Here is a 20,500-nt window from a genome sequence, read left to right as displayed (position 1 = left end):
TCTCTCTTTGACCCTCTTATTCCCATTTTTAGATCTACTGTTATACTCCTTTTCCTACCTATGGCACTGCTGAAATCTATCACCTGGAAAAATGATCAGGTGCAGCTGACCTCTTAGTTTCCAAAGTATGATGGCACCATATAACGATTCTGACTTCACCCCATGCTAATGACTGGATTCCTGTCTTCAGGTGATACAAGAGGAAGGAGGAAACCCTGATGAAATTTCAATCAGCCCAGAGACCCCAAGCAATAGAATGTCAAAGAGGATGGGAAAAGGTAGGAATATAGACATTTCCAAGATGCAGATATTAAAATTTTTACTTTGGTGTAGTTTTGTGCTTGTTGAACCGAGAGGTATCGTTGCTAGAAAATGGTATGTTTTTACTTCAAGGACCCTGATAGTATTGATGGTAGCTCCCTGTAAACTGCCCCAAGTTGAGGAGAGTGTGACATTTCCTTTACTCACATTGGCCATCCTTGTGTCCTTTGTAGTTGGGAGAAGAGGATACTTTGAACTGATCAGCAACTGAGCCCACTCAGTCAGCCTTAACCCACTGCACCATCCAGTTCACAAGAAGCCATGCTTTCTCCTGGAAAATAAAAATGTAATTGCCATGTGGTTTACATGTTTGCTTTGTTCTTTAGGGCACAGAGTTGAGGATGGTGAGACCGAAGACTGTGCAGAAGAGGATTTTGGTGGAAAGCAGGTAAGTGATTTCTCAGCACTGATATCTCGAATAATTGTTTCATTACAGCTAACTAACAACATCCCCATTTGATTCCCACAGGCATATTTTTGAAGATGTTCCTTCAAATGCTTAATTTAGTTCCATTTCTCCTGCCCACCCCAGGATGCACTCCCTACCTCACTTTGAAGGTTGGCCACAACATTAGTTGTGTACAGCTTTACTAATCCAACATACGATCGCTCCAAACTAGTTTTATCTCAGTGGCTTTTAAGAAAGCAGACCTATCTCAATCTGGATCTATGCATTGCTTCACAACTGGAGATTAACAGCAGTCATGTGACATCTTTGTTTTCGAAATGTGATGCAAAAAAAATTCAAACTTTGGTAATGTTTAATTGTGCTCGTTCAATTTCTTAATAAAGGGCTGAGGATCCTGCACAATACAGAATGTTGTCAGACTCTGAGACCACTCCCCATCTTCCCCATGATGGCAGACCTGAACCCCTTTCCCTTAAGTGCTGGCAGGTCCTGGGATCCCTGTTCCCCACGTTGCCACACCTCAAGACCCCCCCAGTGTTGCCACTTTCCAGGAACCACCACTGCACCCAAACCCCAATCTCCCTCTGTAATGCTACCAAATCTTAAATCTCCTGTGTCTCCAGCACTTCAACCCAAATGCTGCCAAATCTTTGGAACCCCTCCCTAAATTCAATGATACTACCCGTTCTCCACCCACCACCGCCCCCCCCCCCCCCCCCCGACCCCATGCTCAGGAATACACTGCCAAACCCCAGCACCCATGCTGCCAAATGTCAGGAGCCTACCCCTCCAAATGTTGCTAGACTCTCGTTCTGTCAGTGCCATGATTAAGCTCACTGCACCCTTCCCTTTCCCCCCTTTTGAGTTTCTGGGTCTTTGCCAATTAATCCTTTCATTCCTAAGTTCCAAAAGATTCGACTTGACTCGTATTGATGACAGTAATTATATTCGGTGTAAGTGAGTCTTGATGCATTACAGCATCTGAGCAGTTAAACAAGGTGCAATCAAGATTTATATTACCCAATATGTCCTGGGTAGAAAACTCGATCTCCACGAGTCCACCCCCATTGACCCTGGCCTCTAGGCTCACTCGTCCGCCTAGTGTGACAAGCGTGGGTCCTCCGCCAACCCGAATCTCTCCTTGGCTCGTCTGGTGGATATTCCCCAAGCTCTTTACCGATGCCTCTACAACATAAGTGTCTGAGAGACCCTTAAACACTTTTTAAAAATTTGTTTATAGGATGTGGGCGTTGCTGGCAAGGCCAGCATTTATTGCCCTTAAGAAGGTGGTGGTGAGCCGCCTTCTTGAACCGCTGCAGTCCGTGTGGTGAAGGTGCTCCCACAGTGCTGTTGGGCAGGATTTTGACCCAGTTTACTAGGGCTCCTTGGTGCCACACTCGGTCAAATGCTGCCTTGATGTCAAGGGCAGTCACTCTTACCTCACCCCTGGAATTCAGCTCCTTTGTCCATGTTTGGACCAAGGCTATAATGAAGTCGGGAGCCAAGTGGTCTTGGCGGAACCTAAACTGGGCATCAGTGAACAGGTTATTGGTGAGTAAGTGCCGTTTGATAGCACTGTCAATGACACCTTCCATCACTTTGCTGATGATTGAGAGTAGACTGATGGGGTGGTAATTGGCCAGATTGGACTTGTCTTGCTTTTTGTGGACAGGGCATACCTGGGCAGTTTTCCACATTGCTGGATAGATGCCAGTGTTGTAGTTGTACTGCAACAGCTTGGCTAGAGGCGCGGCTAGTTCTGGAGCACAAGTCTTCACGATAGCCGGCATGTTGTCAGGGCCCAAAGCCTTTGCTGTATCCAGTGTGCTCAGCCGTTTCTTGATATCACTTGGAGTGAATCAAATTGGCTGAAGACTGGCTTCTGTGATGGTGGGGACCTTGGGAGTAGGCTGATATGGATCATCCACTCGGCACTTCTGGCTGAAGATGGTTGCAAACACTTCAGCCTTGTCTTTTGCACTCATATACTGATCTCCACCATCATTGAGGATGGGGTTATTCATGGAGCCTCCTCCTCCCGTTGTTTAATATCCACTACCATTCACGACTGGATGTGTCAGGACTGCAGAGCTTTGATCTGATCCATTAATTGTGGGGTCGCTTAGTCCTGTCTATAGCATGCTGCTTCCGCTTTTTAGCATGCATGTAGTCCTGTGTTGCAGCTTCTCCAGGTTGGCACCTCTATTTTAGGTACGCCTGGTGCTGCTCCCGGCAGGCTCTTCTACACTCCTTATTGAACCAGGGCTGGTCCCCTGGCTTGATGGTAATGGTAGAGTGAGGAATATGCCGGGCCGTGAGGTTACAGATTGTGGTGGAATATAATTCTGCTGCTGATGGCCCACAGTACCTCATGGATGCCCAGTTTTGAGCTGCTAGATCTGTTCTGAATCTATCCCATTTAGCACAGTGTTAGTGCCACACAACACTATGGAGGGCGTCCTCAGTGTGAAGACGGGACTTCGTCTCCACAATGACTGTGGGTGGTCACTGCTACCAATACTGTCATGGACAGATGCATCTGCGACAGATAAGGTAGATTGGTGAGGACGAGGTCAAGTAGGTTTTTCCCTCGTGTTGGTTCTCTTAAGCACCTGCTGCAGGTCCAGACTGGCAGCTATGTCCTTCAGGACTCTGCCAGCTCGGTCAGTAGTGGTGCTACCGAGCCACTCTTGGTGATTGACATTGACGTCCCCCACCCAGAGTACATTCTGTGTCCTAGCACTCTTGGTGCTTCTTCCAAGGAGGAGTACTGATTCATCAGCTGAGGGAGGGCGGTAGGTGGTAATCAGCAAGAGGTTTCCTTGCCTATGCTTGACATGAATCCATGAGACTTCATGGGGTCCGGAGTCAATGTTGAGGACTCCCAGGGCCACTCCTTCCTGACTGTATACCACTGTGCCGCCACCGGTGGGACAGGTCACACCCAGGGATGGTGATGGAGGAGTTTGGGACATTGGCTGAAAGTATGAGTATGTCAGGCTGTTGCTTGACTAGTCTGTGGGACAGCTCTCCCAATTTTGGCACAAGTCCCCAGATGCTGTTGAGGACTTTGCAGGGTTGACTGGGCTGGGTGTACCATTGCCGTGTCTGTAGCCGGTGCTGAGGTCGATGCCGGGGGGTCAGTCCGGTTTCATTCTTACTGTGTTTTGTAATGGTTTGTTACAACTGAGTGGCTTGCTAGGCCATTTCAGAGGGCAGTTAAGAGTCAACCACATTGCTGTGGGTCTGGACTCACATATAGGCCAGACTGGGTAAGGATGGCAGATTTCTTTCCCTAAAGGACATTAGATGGGTTCCCTTACACTTACTCTCATTCAAAACCTTTGGAGTCCTCCTGAACCAATCACTGGTCTACACCCGAAACCCAAAATCCAGTCATAAAGATGCCACATCTGCAGCACTTTGGCTTTTGCTGGTTCTAGTCTTATGACACCCTTGCATCATCTGTTTTTGACCATCAAGACTCATACCTGGGGTAGTTATGGCAACACAAACAGAATATGTCTCCATAGATTGAGTTACGGCCCTTGTTGGGCTTTGTTTTTAATTCACTGCAGAAATCATAACATTCCAACACAGTGCAACTACACCTGACATTGCTTCCCAGGCTAACTGCAGTCTATTCAACCATGGCCATCTCTTTCTCACCCCAGGTTGTCTGGTTACAGCGTACTCACAGCATAATTCAGGTTATCATTGCATACAATTGATGATTGCAGACTTTTACATTTAATTTTTACACACAATTATAAATCCCTTGCTGATGGTTATAAGATATCAAAACAAGTATTATAAAAATCAACTAACCATGATACTCTTACAGTCCGTTTGCCTCTTATCTCATTCTCTGGAATTCCATTAATTGTTCTAGTTTTGTTCCCACAGACAAGCTGTCTGTTTTGTTCTGCTCGGAAATTATCTTTAATTTGGCCAAGCAAGGCCCAGCGCCTTGGTTTCTTCCATTTTAAATATAATTGGGTCCACCCAGGGCATATTACAACAGGGTTTACAAGTATGATTATAAGTGCCGCAGTAACATAATGAAATCTTTAAACTACAATTAATAATAGTGTCAAATTAATTTAGTTCAGGTTAGTTAGTAAGAGAATATAGAAATGGAGACTTGCCAGGATTCTCAGCTGACGTCGAAGAAAGTTGTCCACAGAGATATCGCGATCTCTGGCGAAAACTTTAGGTTTCTTGACATATAATTGATTGTAACGCTGTGAATAGGGGATTCCGAGTGAGATGCAGCCTTGACATCATCAAGCTGTCTAAGCAGCCAATCACATTGAAGAATTCTCACAGGCAGCAAACCACGAAACGAAAAGCACTGGACATCTGCACTTTCTAAAAATGTTCGAGAGTGATTAGCAGTCAATACACTGTTAAAACACCATTTATACCTATTCCAACAAGGCTTAACATATTTAATCGGGTGTTTAGCAACGATATTAGTATGGAAAAGCTCACGTTTTCATCAGTTCCACTGATTTCACTGATTGCTGGCTATGGGGGAGGGGGGGTGGGGAGAACCACATCGCAGCCTGTGTCGGAGCAGTGAATGACTGACCGCAGTTTCAGGATTTCCGCATTTAGATGCGCATACGCTAAATCCTGAAGTTACGGTCAGTTTCAGAGGGGTAATGACGGTGACCACAAAATCCGGTCCAAAAAGATGAGTACATTCGTAAAGGAACGTGTAATAAACAACGGCGCTGATTTCCGCCTTTTCTGGAGAATGGACAATGTCTGGGTTCGATCTCCAAAACACCTGGTAAAATCCCAGATTAGGAAGCAATAAAAATATGCATTTACCAACTTAGTCACCACAAACCAGTGTCCCTGATCATGCTTTATTCATTATTTACATATACACAGTATAATCCCCTTGTTGTAAGACAGCATATGTCAAGTCTCTCACTGTCTTCCTCACTGTTCACTACACTTCCAAGTTTCGTGTCATCTGCACATTTCGAAATTGTGCCCTGTACCCTCAAGTCCAAGTCATTAATGTATATCGAGCAGTGGTCCTAGTACTGAACTATGGGGAACACCACTGTATACCTCCCTTCAGCCTGTAAAACATCACAAATGTTACACTCTTGTTCAAGAAAGGGGAGAAGGATCAACCTGGCAATTACAGGCCAGTTAGCTTAACCTCAGTGGTGGGGAAACTTTTATAGAAACAATAAAAGGGCGAAAATTAACAGCCATTTAGACGAGTATGGGCTAATAAAGGAGAGCCAGTATGGTTTAGTTAAGGGCAAATTGTGTTCAACTAGCTTGATTGAGTTTTTTGATGAGGTAACAGAGAGGGTGGATGAGGGCAGTGTAGTTGATGTTGTGCATATGATGAAGTGAAAAAAAAAAGACTCTCATGACCACCAGACGTCCCAAAGCACTTTACAGTACTTTTTGAAGTGTAGTCACTGTTGTAATGTAGGAAATGCGACAGCCAATTTGCGCACAGCAAGCCCCCACAAACAGCAATGTGATAATGATCAGATAATCTGTTTTACGTGTTGGTTGAGGGATAAATATTGGCCAGGACCGGGAGTAACTCCCCTGCTCCTCTTCGAAACAGTGTCATGGAATTTTTTACGTCCACCTGAGAGAGCAGATGGGGTTTAACGTCTCATCCGAAAGACGGCACCTCTGACAGTGCAGCACTCGCTCAGCACTGCACTGAAGTGTCGGCCTAGATTTTTGTGCTCAAGTCTCTGAAATCTTCTGAATCAGAGGCGAGGGTGCTACCAACTGAGCTATTGGCTGACACTTAATCCGCTTGTTACCAAAATTGAAGCACATGGGATAAAACGGGCAGTAGCAGCATGGATACAAAATTTGCTAAGGGATAGAAAACAGAGTTGTGGTGAATGGCTGTTTTTCGGACTGGAGGGAAGGTATATAGTAGTGTTCACCAGGGTTCAGTACCAGGACCGCTGCTGTTTTTGATGTACATTAATGACTTGGACTTGGAGCTACAGAGCACAATTTAATAAGAACATAAGAAATAGGAACAGGAGTAGGCCATTTGGCCCCTTGAGCCTGCTCTGCCATTCAATAAGATCATGGCTGATCTTCTATCTCAACTCCACTTTCCTGCACTATCCCCATATCCCTTGATTCCCTTAATATCTTAAAATCTATCGATCTCTGTCTTGAGTATACTCAACGACTAAGCCTCCACAGCCCTCTGGGGTAGAGAATTCCAAAGATTCACCACCCTCTTGAGTGAAGAAATTTCTCCTCATCTTAGTCCTAAATGGCCGATCCCTTATTCTGAGACTGTGACCCCTTTCAAGCCCTGTAAGAATTTTGTATGTTTCAGTGAGATCACTTCTCACTCTTCTAAACGCTGCAGAATATAGGCCAAGCCTACTCAATCTCTCCTCATAGGACAATTCCCCCCATCCCAGGAATCAGACTGGTGAACCTTCGTTGCACTCCCTCTATGGCAAGTATATCCTTCCTTAGGTAAGGAGACTAAATCTGTACACAATACCCCAGGTGTGGTCTTGCCAGGGCCCTATATAATTGCAGTAAGACGTCTTTACTCTTGTACTCAAATCTTCTTGTAATAAAGGCCAATATACCATTTGCTTTCCTAATTGCTTGCTGTACCTGCATGTTAACTTTCAGTGATTCGTGTACAAGGACACCCAGATTTGTCAAATACGATTTCCCTTTCATAAATCCGTGTTGAGTCTGCCCAATCTTCTTATTTTCTAAGTGCCCTGTTACCACGTCCTTAGTAATAGATTCTAGCATTTTCTCTGCTACTGATGTCAGGCTAACTGTCTGTAGTTCCCCGTTTTCTCTCTCCCTCTCTTAAATAGTGGGGTTACATTTGCTACCTTCCAATCCACAGGAATCATTCTAGAATCTGGAATTTTGGAAAATGACAACCAATGCATCCACTATCTCTATAGCCACCTCTTTCAAAACCCTAGGATGTAGGCCATCAGGTCCAGAAGATTTATCAGCTTTCAGTCCCATGAATTTCTCCAGTACTATTTTTTTTCACTAATACTAATTTCTTTCAGTTCCTCATTCTTGCTTGGTTCTCCCACTATTTCCGGGAGATTTTTTGCGTCTTCCATGAAGACAGACACAAAGTATTTGTTTAATTTTTCTGCCATTTCCTTATTCCCCATTATAATTTCTCCTGTCTCAGCCTGTAAGGGACCCACATTTACTTTCACTAATCTTTTCCTTTTTACATATCTATAGAAGCTTTTACAGTCTTGATTTTATGTCTCTTGCTAATTTACTCTCATTCTATTTTCCCTTTTCTTTATTAATTTCTTGGTTCTCCTTTGCTGAATTCTAAAATCCTCCCAATCCTCAGGCTTACTATTTTTGACAACATTATAATCCTCTTCCTTTAATCTAATACTATCTTTAACTTCTCTTGTTAGCCACGGTTGAACCACTTTTCCTGTGGGGTTTTTGTACCTTAAAGGAATGTATATTTGTTGTAAATTATGTATTAATTCTTTAAATGCTAGCCATTGCTTGTCTACCGGCATACCTTTTAATGTAGTTTCCCAATCTACCTTCGCCAACTCGCCTCTCATACCTACGTAGTTTACTTTGTTTAGATTTAAGACCCTAGTTTCGGATTTAACTAAATCACTTTCAAACTCAACATAAAATTCTATCATATTATGGTCACTCTTCCCAAAAGGCCCCTTTACTACAAGGTTATTAATTAACCCTTTCTCATTGCACAATACTAGATCTAAAATAGCCTGTTCCCTAGTTGGTTCCTCAACATACTGATCTAGAAAACTATCTTGCATACATTCCATGAATTCGTCCTCCACACTATTACTGCAAATTTGGTTTGCCCAGTCTATATGTAGATTAAAGTCCCCCATAATTACTGTATTACCCTTGTTAAATGCGCCTCTAATTTCCTGATTTATACTCTGCCCTATATTACAACTACTGTTTGGGGGCCTATAAACAACTCGCACCAATGTTTTCTGCCCCTTGCTGTTTCTTCGCTCCACCCAAACTACTTCTACTACTTGATTTTCAGAGCCAAGATCCTTTTTCTCTACTGTCTTTATCCCATCCTTTATTATCAGGGCGACAACAACAACAACAACTTGTATTTATATAGCGACTTTAACGTAGTAAAACATCCCAGGGTGCTGCACAGGAGTATTTTAAGACAAAAAATGTGACACCGATCCACATAAGAATAAATTAAGGCAGATGACCAAAAGCTTGTTCAAAGAGGTAGGTTTTAAGGAGCGTCTTAAAGGAGGAAAGATAGGAAGGGGCGAGGCCATGGGAGGAATTGAAATCAAGGATGAGAATTTTGAAATCGAGGCGCTGCTTAACTGGGAGCCAATGTAGGTCAGCGAGCACAGGGGTGATGGGCGAACGGGATTTGGTGCGGGTTAGGACCTGGGCAGCCGAGTTTTGGATGAGCTCAAGTTTACGTAGGGTGGGAGGCCAGGCAGGAGTGTGTTGGAATAGTCAAATCTAGAGGTAACAAAGGCATGGATGAGTGTTTCAGCAGCGGATGAGCTGAGGCAAGGGCGGAGACGGGCAATGTTACAGAGGTGGAAGTAGGCGGTCTTTGTTATGCTGCGGATTTGTGGTCGGAAGCTCATTTCAGGGTCAAATATGACACCAAGATTGCGAACAGTGTGGTTCAGCCTCAGACAGATATTAGGGAGAGGGATGGAGTCAGTGGCTAGGGAACCCCTCCTTTTCCATTTTGCCTATCTTCTAAAAGTTAAGTATCCTGGAATATTGAGTTCCCAACCTTGGCCACTTTGCAACCACGTCTCCGTTATGGCAATTAGATCAGACCTATTAATTTCTATCTGGGCTATTAATTCGTCTATTTTGTTGCGAATACTTTGCGCATTCAGATATAGTGCCTTTAGCTTTGACTTATTTCTATTTTTCCCTGATGTCACATTAGTCACTGATGCCTTATTACCTTTGTTACTCTCTCTGTCACAGAACCAGGGGTCATAGTCTAAGGATAAGGGAGAAGCCATTTAGGACTGAGATGAGGAGGAATTTCTTCACCCAGAGAGAGGTGAACCTGTGGAATTCTCTGCCACAGAGGGCGGTGGAGGCCAGTTCATTAAATATGTTCAAGAAGGAGTTGGATATATTTCTTAAGGCTAAAGGGATCAAGGGATATGGGGAGAAGGCAGGGACAGGGTACTGAATTTGGATGATCAGCCATGATCTCATTGAATGGCGGAGCAGGCTCGAGGGGCCGAATGGCCTACTCCTGCTCCTATCTTCCATGTTTCTATCTTCTATGTTTCCCACTCTGCTTATTTGTACCCAAAACTCTACTCTGCTCTGGAGTCTTGACATTTCTCTCACTGCTTTTAAATTTACTCCTGAATCCTCCCAACCCCCCTTCATTAGTTAAAAGCCCTGTCTACTGCCCTAGTTATTCGGTTTGCCAGGACGCTGGTCCCAGCCCGGTTTAAGTGGAGCTCGTCCCAATGGAACAGCTCCCTCTTTCCCCAGTGATGGTGCCAGTGCCCCATGAACTGAAACCCCTTCCTCCCACACCACTCTGAGCCCCGCATTTAAACCTCTAATCTGTTTGTCCCTATGCCAATTTGCGCGTGGCTCAGGTAACAATCCAGAGATTATTACCTTTGAGGTTCTGCTTTTTAATTTGAATCCTAGCTCCTCAAACTCTCTCAGCAGAACCTCATTCCTAGTTTTACCTATGTCATTGGTTCCTACTTGGACCACGATAACTGGATCCTCCCCCTCCCACTCCAAGTTCTTCTCCAGCCGCAGGGAGATATCTTTAACCCTGGCACCGGGCAGGCAACACAACTTTCGGAACTCTCGGTCACGGCTGCAGAGAACAGTATCTATCCCCCTGACTATACTGTCCCCTACCACAACTACATTCCCTTTCACTCCCCCACTTGAATGGCCTCCTGCACCATGGTGTCATGAAGGCTTTTCTCTCATCCACACAGGCAGCAAGAACCTCATACCTGTTGGACAAGGGCAAAGGCTGAGGCTCCTCCAGCACTGCACCTGGGGTCGCCTTACTTGCCTGAGTTGCAGTCACACCCTCCTGCCCCTGACCACTAACCAGACCTCTATCACTACCTAACCTAAGGGGTGTGACTGCCCCCTGGATCAAAGTGTCCAGGTAACTCTCACCATCCCTGATGCCCTGCAATGTCTGCATCTCAGACTCCAGCTCCTCAAGAAGTTCCTCACGATGCAGGCACTTACTGCAAACATGGTTGTCCGGGATCACAATACTCTCCACAATTTCAACATTTGCAGATGACACGAAACTTGGAAATATAGTAAACAGTGAGGAAGGTAGTAATAGACTTCAAGAGGACATAGACAGGCTGGTGGAATGGTCGGACACATGGCAGATGAAGTTCAACACATAAAAGGTGTGTAAGAAGAGAGAAACCTGGGATGTTTGTGCACAAATCTTTAAAGGTGGCAGGGCAGGTTAATAAAGCAGTTAAAGCATATGGGATCCTTGGCTTTACAAATAGAGGCATAGAGTACAAAATACAGGAAGTTATGCTAAACCTATATAAAATGCTAGTTCAGCCCCAGCTAGAGTATTGTGTCCAATTCTGGGCACCACACTTTAGGAAGGACGTGAAGGCTTTGGAGAGGGTACGAAAGAGATTTACTAGAATGGTTCCAGGGATAAGGGACTTCAGTTACATGGATAGACTGAGAAGCTGGGGCTATTCTCCTTAGAGCAGAGAAGGCTAAGAGGAGATTTGATAGAGATGTTTAAAATCATGAAGGGTTTAGATAGAGTAAATAAAGAGAAACTGTTCCCAATGGCTGAAGGGTTGATAACCAGAGGGCACAGGTTTAAGGTGATTGGCAAAAGAACCAGAGGCGACATGAAACATTTTTTTATGCAACAAGTGGTTCGGATTTGGAATGCACTGCCTGATAGGGTGGTGGAGGCAGATTCAATAGTAGCCTTCAAAAGGGAATTGGATAAATACTTGGAGAAAAAATTGCAGGGATATGGGGAAAGAGCGGGGAGAGTGGGACACACTGGATTGCTCTTCAAAAGAGCAGATGGGATGGGCTGAATGGCCTCCTTCTGTGCTGTACTATTCTATGATTCTATCCCTTGACTCACTGAGCAACAGCATGGGAGATCTAGTAAGATAAAATCAGCGTGCATGCACAGACTTTGTGTTTGTCCATCACTCTTCGGCCATCCCATTTTTCTCAAATTTCATTTTCATAAACCAATAACTAATCACAATTGAACAGGTTGATTACACTAAATAGCAAACAAAAATAAAAACTACCAATTTTGAAGACTAAATAACCGTATATAGGCAGTCGATAATGCCGACCAATAAATCAAAGGAGACCCTAAACCAGTCAAATTACTCCCAAAATGCATTGTTGGTTTGAGACATCCTGTTGAATCCCCCCACCATGAAAATTTACAAGTAACATGTACAATATAAGCAATCTATAAAAAATTAAACAGTTCTGTGTAAACTGCTTGTTGTTATTAATCCCTGGAAAACGTTTGTCAGAGAGGTCTGCACCTTTACTTTGAGCCTGAGCTAACTGAATTTGTTCTGATTAGCAACTTTAAAACAACATAAACCTTGAACTTTATCCGAGGTTAGTTCCGGGAAGTTTTCTGATTGATGGCAAGACTTGGGGCTGGATTTTCATTCAGAAGTCGGGAAGGATGCGGGACTACAACTTTCGGGTTGTAGTCCCGCCTCCATCGAGACGCGGCCAGTCCACGCGCTTTTAACTTGGTCGACCTTGTTGAGCCCGCCCAGCGGGCTCAGCAGGCCAATTAAGGGCCACCCGGCAACAGGTGACGTCACAGATTGAAATTTCACCTGTCAAGACGTGTTGACAGATGAAATATCGTGTTTCACAGCTGCTTGAAGCTGTCAAACACTGACAGTCTTACTTCTAACCTGAGTCCTTCTACGCAGACTCAGTTAGAAATCTCACCGGCACTGAAAGCTGAAGGCTGTCACTTTTGACATCGCAGCCATTCTGCTTTCTGTGCCGGCTGAATGATGGACTCCTGAAGCCTAGAGGAAGGAAGGCTGTAAAGGTAAGTACAGGTAATTTAAACTTCTTTAGACACACCAAACACACTTACCTTTGCACTCATGCACCCATTACTCACCTGAACACCGACATCTCGACCCCTCCAAGTCCTTCAACCCGATGGCCCGACTCCTCTAACTTGGCGTGGTTTGGAGCCATCGGGAATCCCACACGACAACCTTCAAAATATGGATTAGGCTAAAAACTGCCTGTTAACAGGCAGTTAGTTGGCACTAATCCCTTCCCGCCTCGGGTCGGCGGGTCCCAGTGCGGGGCGGGTACCTGCCTCCTTTGAAACTTACATGGAGGCGGGTTTTGGGTGGGATGGTGTCGGGACCCCCGAATTTGGGATTTTAGCCCCCCGCCCGCCTAAAAGCCCGCCTCACGGCACACTGAAAATCAACCCCTTGGTGTTAGCCCTGAACTCCAACCCCACTTTCCATGTGATGGAGACATATGTTTTATAGTGCCGGTGTTCTGCCTTTGCAGCCTGCCTAAAAGCAAAGGAAGCTTCCGGCTGCTTATCATAACAGCTATTCGTACAGTCGCCAAGTGCTCCGCTTACCATTGATATAATACTAACTCTAATTTTAAACTGCAGGTGAAATGAGTGCTTGTCAACCCCATAACTACCTCAACATTTATATAGCGCCTTTTAACAATGAAGCAGCTTGGGACATTTTTCTCAGGTGCAATCAGACCTGGTACAGTAACTGGCTAGAAACCTACTTCATTGAGAGACAGAAATTTTAAAAGATGCTTCTGATTGAAATAAGGTTACAGTCTGCTCCAGATAATTCAGTAACTTTTTACACTAAATAATTGAATTATGCAGCAATTTGAACTAAGCAACATAAATGACACAAGAATTTAGTGCTAAAATAATTTGATTGTTAGCTAATTTGAGTCAAGTGATTTTGAATCGAGAGAAGCAGCTTGTGTCATGGACTCTCTTCCCCCCTCCCTTTGTGTAAGTCTGCCCTTGATTCTGTCTCCTGCATACTGCTCACAGTTTCTCACTATCTTCTACTAATTATGTTTGGAACTGTGTATCTCTTGTGCACTTTCTCTTTGTATGTCTCCCCTACAATCATGCGCTGCTTGTTCCACTCCTGTGCACTGTGTGCGCCTTGTCTCGCCCCTATTCTCTCTGCTATCTTCCTTGCTCGTTCTGTTGCTTGCTTGAGTTTCCCCCCAGTGCTCTTTCTCTCCCTCTGCGCGTACTTTTGATTTGTACGTTCCCTACTGTAAGATCACTGGGATTAGTAAACTAATAAACCCTGTAAGGAATATTAATCAAAAAAAGAAGGAATTTGCAATTATATAGAGCCTTTTATGTCCTCAGGACGTCCCCAAGTGCTTTACAGTCAATGTATTACATTTGCAGTGCAGTCACTGTTCTGTCTGTAAATGCATTAACCAATTTGTGCGCAACTGGGTCCCACAAGCAATAGAGATAAATGACCAGTTCGTCTGTTTTTGTGTAGTTGGTTGAGGGATAAATGTTGGGCAGGATACCCTGCACTTCAAAGAGTGCCATGGGATCTTTTATATCCGCCTGAGAGGGCATCAGATTAATCTAACCCTTTACCTTAACTCCTTGACAAAGTAGAGTCTGGAAATTCACCATAACTTATTTAGGGAAATAATGCAGATGCCTGAATTTGGCTCGCTGAATTGGCTCACATCATCTGGTCCAGATTATGTTAACATTTATACTACCAACCACCAGGGGGATACATGTAGGATACTGAGTGAATGAACAAACCTTTCCTTGCCAAAGTCATCAGAGGCAGTCACACCATGAAATCATGAACGAACATTTCTTTATTAACACACTTAGGAAATTACAATTAGTAGCATCTTAATGTTAAATAGTAATAGTACACAAGGTACTGAGGTAGATATTATTAAGCAACAGAATTAATATAAGGTTACAAAAGCAGTTCAAGTACTGTATATCACTGTAACTCAGCATCGACAGGCTCTACTTATTAGAAGTTGATATTATGCTTAATCTAGAAGATTGATGTAAAGTCAGCAAGGTTAGTTTAGACAAGACTTAGTCTAACTGACGAGCTAACAGCCTCGAATAACGAGTCTATCATAAGAACATAAGAAGTAGGAGCAGGAGTAGGCCATACGGCCCCTCGGGCCTGCTCCGCCATTCAATAGGATCATGGCTGATCCGAACCTAGACTCACGTCCACTTCCCTGCCCGCTCCCCGTAACCCCTAATTCCCTTATCAGCTAGGAAACTGTCTACTTTTTAAATTTATTTCATGTCGCAGCTTCCACAGCTCTCTGAGGTAGTAAATTCCATAGATTTACTACCCTCTGAGTGAAGAAGTTTCTCCTCGTCTCAGTTTTGAAAGGGCAGCCCCTTATTCTAAGATTATGCCCCCTAGTTCTAGTCTCACCCATCAGTGGAAACATCCTCCCCGCATCCACCCGATCAAGCCCCCTCACAATCTTATATGTTTCGATAAGATCGCCTCTCATTCTTCTGAATTCCAATGAGTAGAGGCCCAACCTACTCAACCTTTCCTCATAAGTCAACCCCCTCATCTCCAGAATCAATCGAGTGAACCTTCTCTGAATTGCCTCAAGAGCAAGTATATCTTTTCTTAAATATGGAAACCAAAACTGTACGCAGTATTCCAGGTGTGGCCTCACCAGTACCCTGTATAACTGAAGCAAGACTTCCCTGCTTTTATACTCCATCCCCCTTGCAATAAAAGCCAAGATTCCATTGGCCTTCCTGATCACCTGCTGTACCTGTATACTAACCTTCTGTGTTTCATGCACCAGGACCCCCAGATCCCTTTGTACTGTAGCACTTTGCAGTTTCTCTCCATTTAGATAATAACTTGCTCTTTGATTTTTTTCTGCCAAAGTGCATAACCTCACACTTTCCAACATTATATTCCATCTGCCAAATTTCTGCCCACTCACTTAGCCTGTCTATGTCCTTTTGCAGGTTTTTTATGTCCTCCTCACTCACTGCTTTCCCTCCCATTTTTGTACCGTCGGCAAACTTGGATATGTTGCACTTGGTCCCCTCCTCCAAATCGTTAATATAGATTGTAAAGAGTTGGGGTCCCAGCACTGACCCCTGCGGAACACCACTAGTTACTGATTGCCAACCCGAGAATGAACCATTTATCCCAACTCTCTGTTTTCTGTTAGATAGCCAGTCTTCCACCCATGCCAGTATATTACAGGAAACTTTCGATTTACCGGCACCTAAATAACCGGAAATCTCGGTTAACCGGCAAAATTCAGGAGTAGGTTCAGGTAACTTTTATTACTTGCCTTCCTCCATTTGTTGCTGTGCAAGGGTGTGGCTGCAGCTGTTGCTAAGCTACAGAGCCACTTGCAACTTGTGGCCACTGTTCTGAAGCCAACAGGGTTTGTTGCTTTATATGGAGCTCTCGGCTCCATATCTTTTACGATAGCTTTCGGTTATCCGGAATTTTTGATGAACCGGCACCACGTCGGTCCCGTCCGTGCCGGATAAAAAAAAGTTTCCTGTACCCCCAATCCCGTGATTTTTTAAATCTTGTGCAGTAATCTTTTGTGTGGCACCTTGTCAAATGCCTTTTGGAAGTCCAAATACGCCACATCCACTGGTTCCCCTTTATCCACCCTGTTTGTTATGTCCTCAAAGAATTCGAGCAAATTTGTCAGACATGACTTCCCCTTCATAAAACCATGCTGACTCTGTCCGATTAAATTATGCTTATCCAAATGTCCTGTTACTGCTTCCTTAATAATGGACTCCAACATTTTACAACAGATGTTAGGCTAACTGGTCTATAGTTTCCAGCCTTTTGTCTACTTCCCTTTTTAAATAAGGGTGTTACACTAGCAGTTTTCCAATCTGCTGGGACCTTTCCTGAATCCAGGGAGTTTTGGAAAATTACCACCAATGCATCTGCAATCCCTACTGCTACTTCTCTCAAGACCCTAGGATGTAAGCCATCAGGTCCAGGGGATTTATCCGCCTTAAGTCCCATCTCCTCAGTGATTTTAATCGTGATTAGCTCCTCCCCCCCCCCCCCCCCCCATAGCCCCCGTTTGTCCAGTGTTGGGATATTTTTAGTGTCCTCTACTGTAAAGACTGATACAAAATATTTGTTCAGCGTTTTTGCCATCTCCATGGTCCCCACTGCTAATTTCCCGGTCTCGTCCTCTAAGGGACCAACATTCACTTTAGCCGCCCTTTTTCTTTTTATATAACTGTAGAAACTCTTGCTATCTGTTTTTATATTTTTTGCTAGTTTACTTTCATAATCTATCTTCCCTTTCTTAATTAATCTTTTAGTTATTCTTTGCTGGCTTTTAAATGCTTCCCAATCTTCTATCCTCCCACTAGATTTGGCTACTTTATATGCCCTTGTTTTCAGTCGGATACTATCCTTTATTACTTTACTTAGCCATGGGTGGCTGTCTTTTCTTTTATGCCCCATTTTCCTCAGTGGAATATATTTTTCTTGAAAGTTGTGAAATATCTCCTTGAATTAACACCACTGCTCATGTACTGTCTTACACCTTAATCTATTTTCCCAGTCCACTTTAGTCAACTCTGCTCTCATACCTTCATAGTCTCCTTTATTTAAGCTTAGTACGCTGGTTTGAGATCCAACTCTCTCACCCTCCAACTGAATTTGGAATTCAACCATGTTATGGTCACTCATTCCAAGGGGATCCTTTACTAGGACATTTTTTATTAATCCTGTCTCATTACACAGGACCAGATCTAAGATTGCCTGCCCCCTGGTTGGTTCAGTAACATACTGCTCAAGGAACCCGTCCTTAATGCACTCCATGAACTCTTCCTAGATCTGTCAAGAGTCTGGTTTGTTCAGTTTATTGCTGATAAGCTCACAACATATGGCAAATAAAATTGACTTGACATTTAGCAAAGATTTCAGGAGCTTATGTGACCTTGTTCTTTGAGTCAGTGTGGTACAGATGGTTGGCTCTCCTCCCCCTCCCAAGCTTGGGCTTGTTATCAGTATGTTGGTGTGATGAATCTGTCATTATAATCGTCCTTCCTTCCGCGTTGGTTCTCACTTGGTAGCCTTTGTTATCAGGAACGTAACTCTTAAATGCATGTGGTTTACTGACTTACCTGCCTATCTCTGGCTAATGGAGTTCTTGTACTTCTCTCAACTTCTGTGACAAACTAACACTCTCTATCGCTCTCTTCCTCCTTTTGCTTCACTGTGACTCGACTTCTGATCTTTCCTGTCTGACTTTGTACATTTGATTCATAAAGCAAATTCCTTCGATTTCAATCCCACCGATCTCTGTTGTATGGATGCTGTTATTTGGTGACCAATACCTCAGACTGGCACATGTGAAGTACTTACATTGAACAAATTTGTAATTGTTCGGGAAGTGGCATTAGTGCCCCATTAGGTGCATTGCTGTTTGTCTTGCCGGGCCATAAATACCTGTAGTGAGATGCTTTAAATAAGAATTGGATTCCACTGTTCCAATGAAACTAAACACAAGCTCGAGGAACAGCACCTCATTTTTCGATTAGGTACTTTACAGCCTTCCGGACTCAACATTGAGTTCAACAATTTCAGATCATAACCTCTGCCCCCATTTTTTTGGATGACAGCTGTTAATGATTTACTCCTCTTCCAGACCCATCTTTTTGTTTCTTTACTTGTCGCATTACAATCTGCTTTTGCCTCGCACCATCATCCTGTTTGTCATTTAATATCTCCTGCCTATCACAAATCTCTTTTGTTCTTTCCTCCCTTCCCCCCCCCCTTTCCCTGCCCCTGCACTTGCTTAAAATCTGTTATATCTCTAACTTTTTCCAGTTCTGATGAAAGGTCATTGACCTGAAATGTTAACTCTGTTTCTCTCTCCACAGATGCTGTCTGACCTGCTGAGTATTTCTTGCATTTTCTGTTTTTATTTCAGATTTCCAGCATCTGCAGTATTTTGCTTTTATAGGAGGGGTATTTTACTCTACCAAATAAATCATTCTGTTTTTAATTATCTCATGATTACCTTGTAGTTTTCACCAGGGTTTCGGGGATTAACAGTTTAATAGTTTTCTAGCCCCTTACTTGCCTTTGACTTATTTATATCCTACCTCTTCAGTTCTGATTTGCTGTTGTTTTAGATTGAGCCAATCAACAAAGCCTGTCGTTACAAGAAGTCTGTGAGACAAACAAGAAGTGATGCAAGACTTTTAACACCTTACTGGTGACTCTCCTGTGGCCTTGTTCAGTTAGATGGAGAAAATGCTTTATTTATTTGATGCACTATCAATAACACCAAAGACTACGAGTTGAACTTATACGAAGTAGGCTTTTATTGACTAAGAACTGGAGCATGCCTCTGCTAGTGGATCCATCCTAAGAGCTCCCGGGGGAAGGGTGGTGAGTCACCTTTATACCTGGGCTTAGGGGTGGAGCCAGGGGCGGAGACATGTACAGAGTTAACAGTGGTTTACCACACAGACATGTACAGAGTTAACAGTGGTTTACCACATTCACCCCTCGTTTAAAAAAAGAGTCCGGCGGGATGAAGTGTTTCAAAAGTTCGTATACGAAAGTCTCTCCGGGGGTCTTGTCTGCCGTAATGATCTTCGTGGTGCCGGTTGCGGCGGTTCTTTGCCCGCGGCCGCTTCTCGCGTGGGACGGAGCACTGGCGTGTCGTCCTCTCGGGGTAGGGATGGCACCGGCATGTCGTCAGTTCGTGGTAGACACCCCGGTGGTGCGTCGTGGGTAGTGGTGGTGGGTGGAGGTAGTGGATGGTGATCGATGGTGTTTCGGGTGGTACCTGAGGGTGCGAGGTCTCGAATTGAGACTGTGTCCCCCCGCCCGTCAGGATACGCCACGTAGGCGTACTGTGGGTTGGCGTGGAGGAGGTGAACCTTTTCGACCAGGGGGTCCGTCTTATGGCTCCTCACGTGTTTCCTGAACAGGACGGGTCCCGGAGACGTCAGCCATGGCGGTAGTGATGTCCCCGAGGTGGATTTCCTGGGGAAGACGAACATCTTCTCGTGAGGGGTGGCGTTTGTGGCAGTACAGAGCAGTGATCGTATGGAGTGGAGCGCATCGGGGAGGACATCTTGCCAGCGGGAGATTGGGAGGCCCTTGGATTTTAGGGCGAGCATGGCGGTCTTCCACACCGTTGCGTTCTCCCTCTCTACCTGTCCGTTACCCCGGGGGTTGTAGCTGGTAGTCCTGCTTGTGGCTGTGCCCTTCTCGAGCAGGTACTGGCGCAGCTCGTCGCTTATGAACGACGAGCCCCTGTCGCTGTGGATGTAATTGGGGAAGCCAAATATGGCGAACAGGTTGTTGAGGCACCTGATGACTGTGGCGCTGGTCATGTCCGGGCAGGGGATGGCGAAGGGGAAACGGGAGTACTCGTCAGTAATATTGAGGAAGTATGTGTTGTGGTCAGAGGAGGGAAGGGGCCCCTTGAAATCGACGCTGAGACGTTCGAAGGGGCGGGTGGCTTTAATCAGGTGTGCCCTGTCTGGCCTATAAAAATGCGGTTTGCATTCGGCGCAGACCTGGCAGTTCCTGGTCATGGTCCTGACCTCCTCGATGGAGTAATGCAGGTTGCGAGCTTTAATAAAATGGAAGAACCTGGTGACCCCCGGGTGGC

General features: G+C 44.6%; 1 protein-coding gene across 6 annotated transcripts in view; it reads left to right on the top strand.

Annotated features, from left to right (window-relative positions):
• LOC147108427 (scaffold attachment factor B2-like) overlaps positions 1 to 20,500 on the top strand; it is a 155,000-nt gene that overhangs the window by 13,245 nt on the left and 121,255 nt on the right. For 5 of the 6 annotated variants that reach the window (XR_015080591.1, XM_086005053.1, XM_086005052.1 and 2 more), the window contains exons 2-3: positions 191 to 278; positions 648 to 709. Coding sequence is in view for 5 of the 6 variants with exons in the window: in XM_086005053.1 (XP_085861179.1) it covers positions 191 to 278; positions 648 to 709 (150 nt within the window). In the remaining variant the exon portion in view is untranslated. Of the gene's footprint in view, positions 1 to 32; positions 100 to 190; positions 279 to 647; positions 710 to 20,500 lie in introns of all 6 variants that reach the window. The other variant, XM_086005055.1, reaches the window with a different exon arrangement.

This window comes from Somniosus microcephalus, chromosome 13, assembly GCF_052327205.1.
Source record: "Somniosus microcephalus isolate GS21.2 chromosome 13, FLI_Smic_1.0, whole genome shotgun sequence".
NCBI lineage: Eukaryota > Metazoa > Chordata > Chondrichthyes > Squaliformes > Somniosidae > Somniosus > Somniosus microcephalus.
This window is presented reverse-complemented; position numbering and strand designations above follow the sequence as displayed.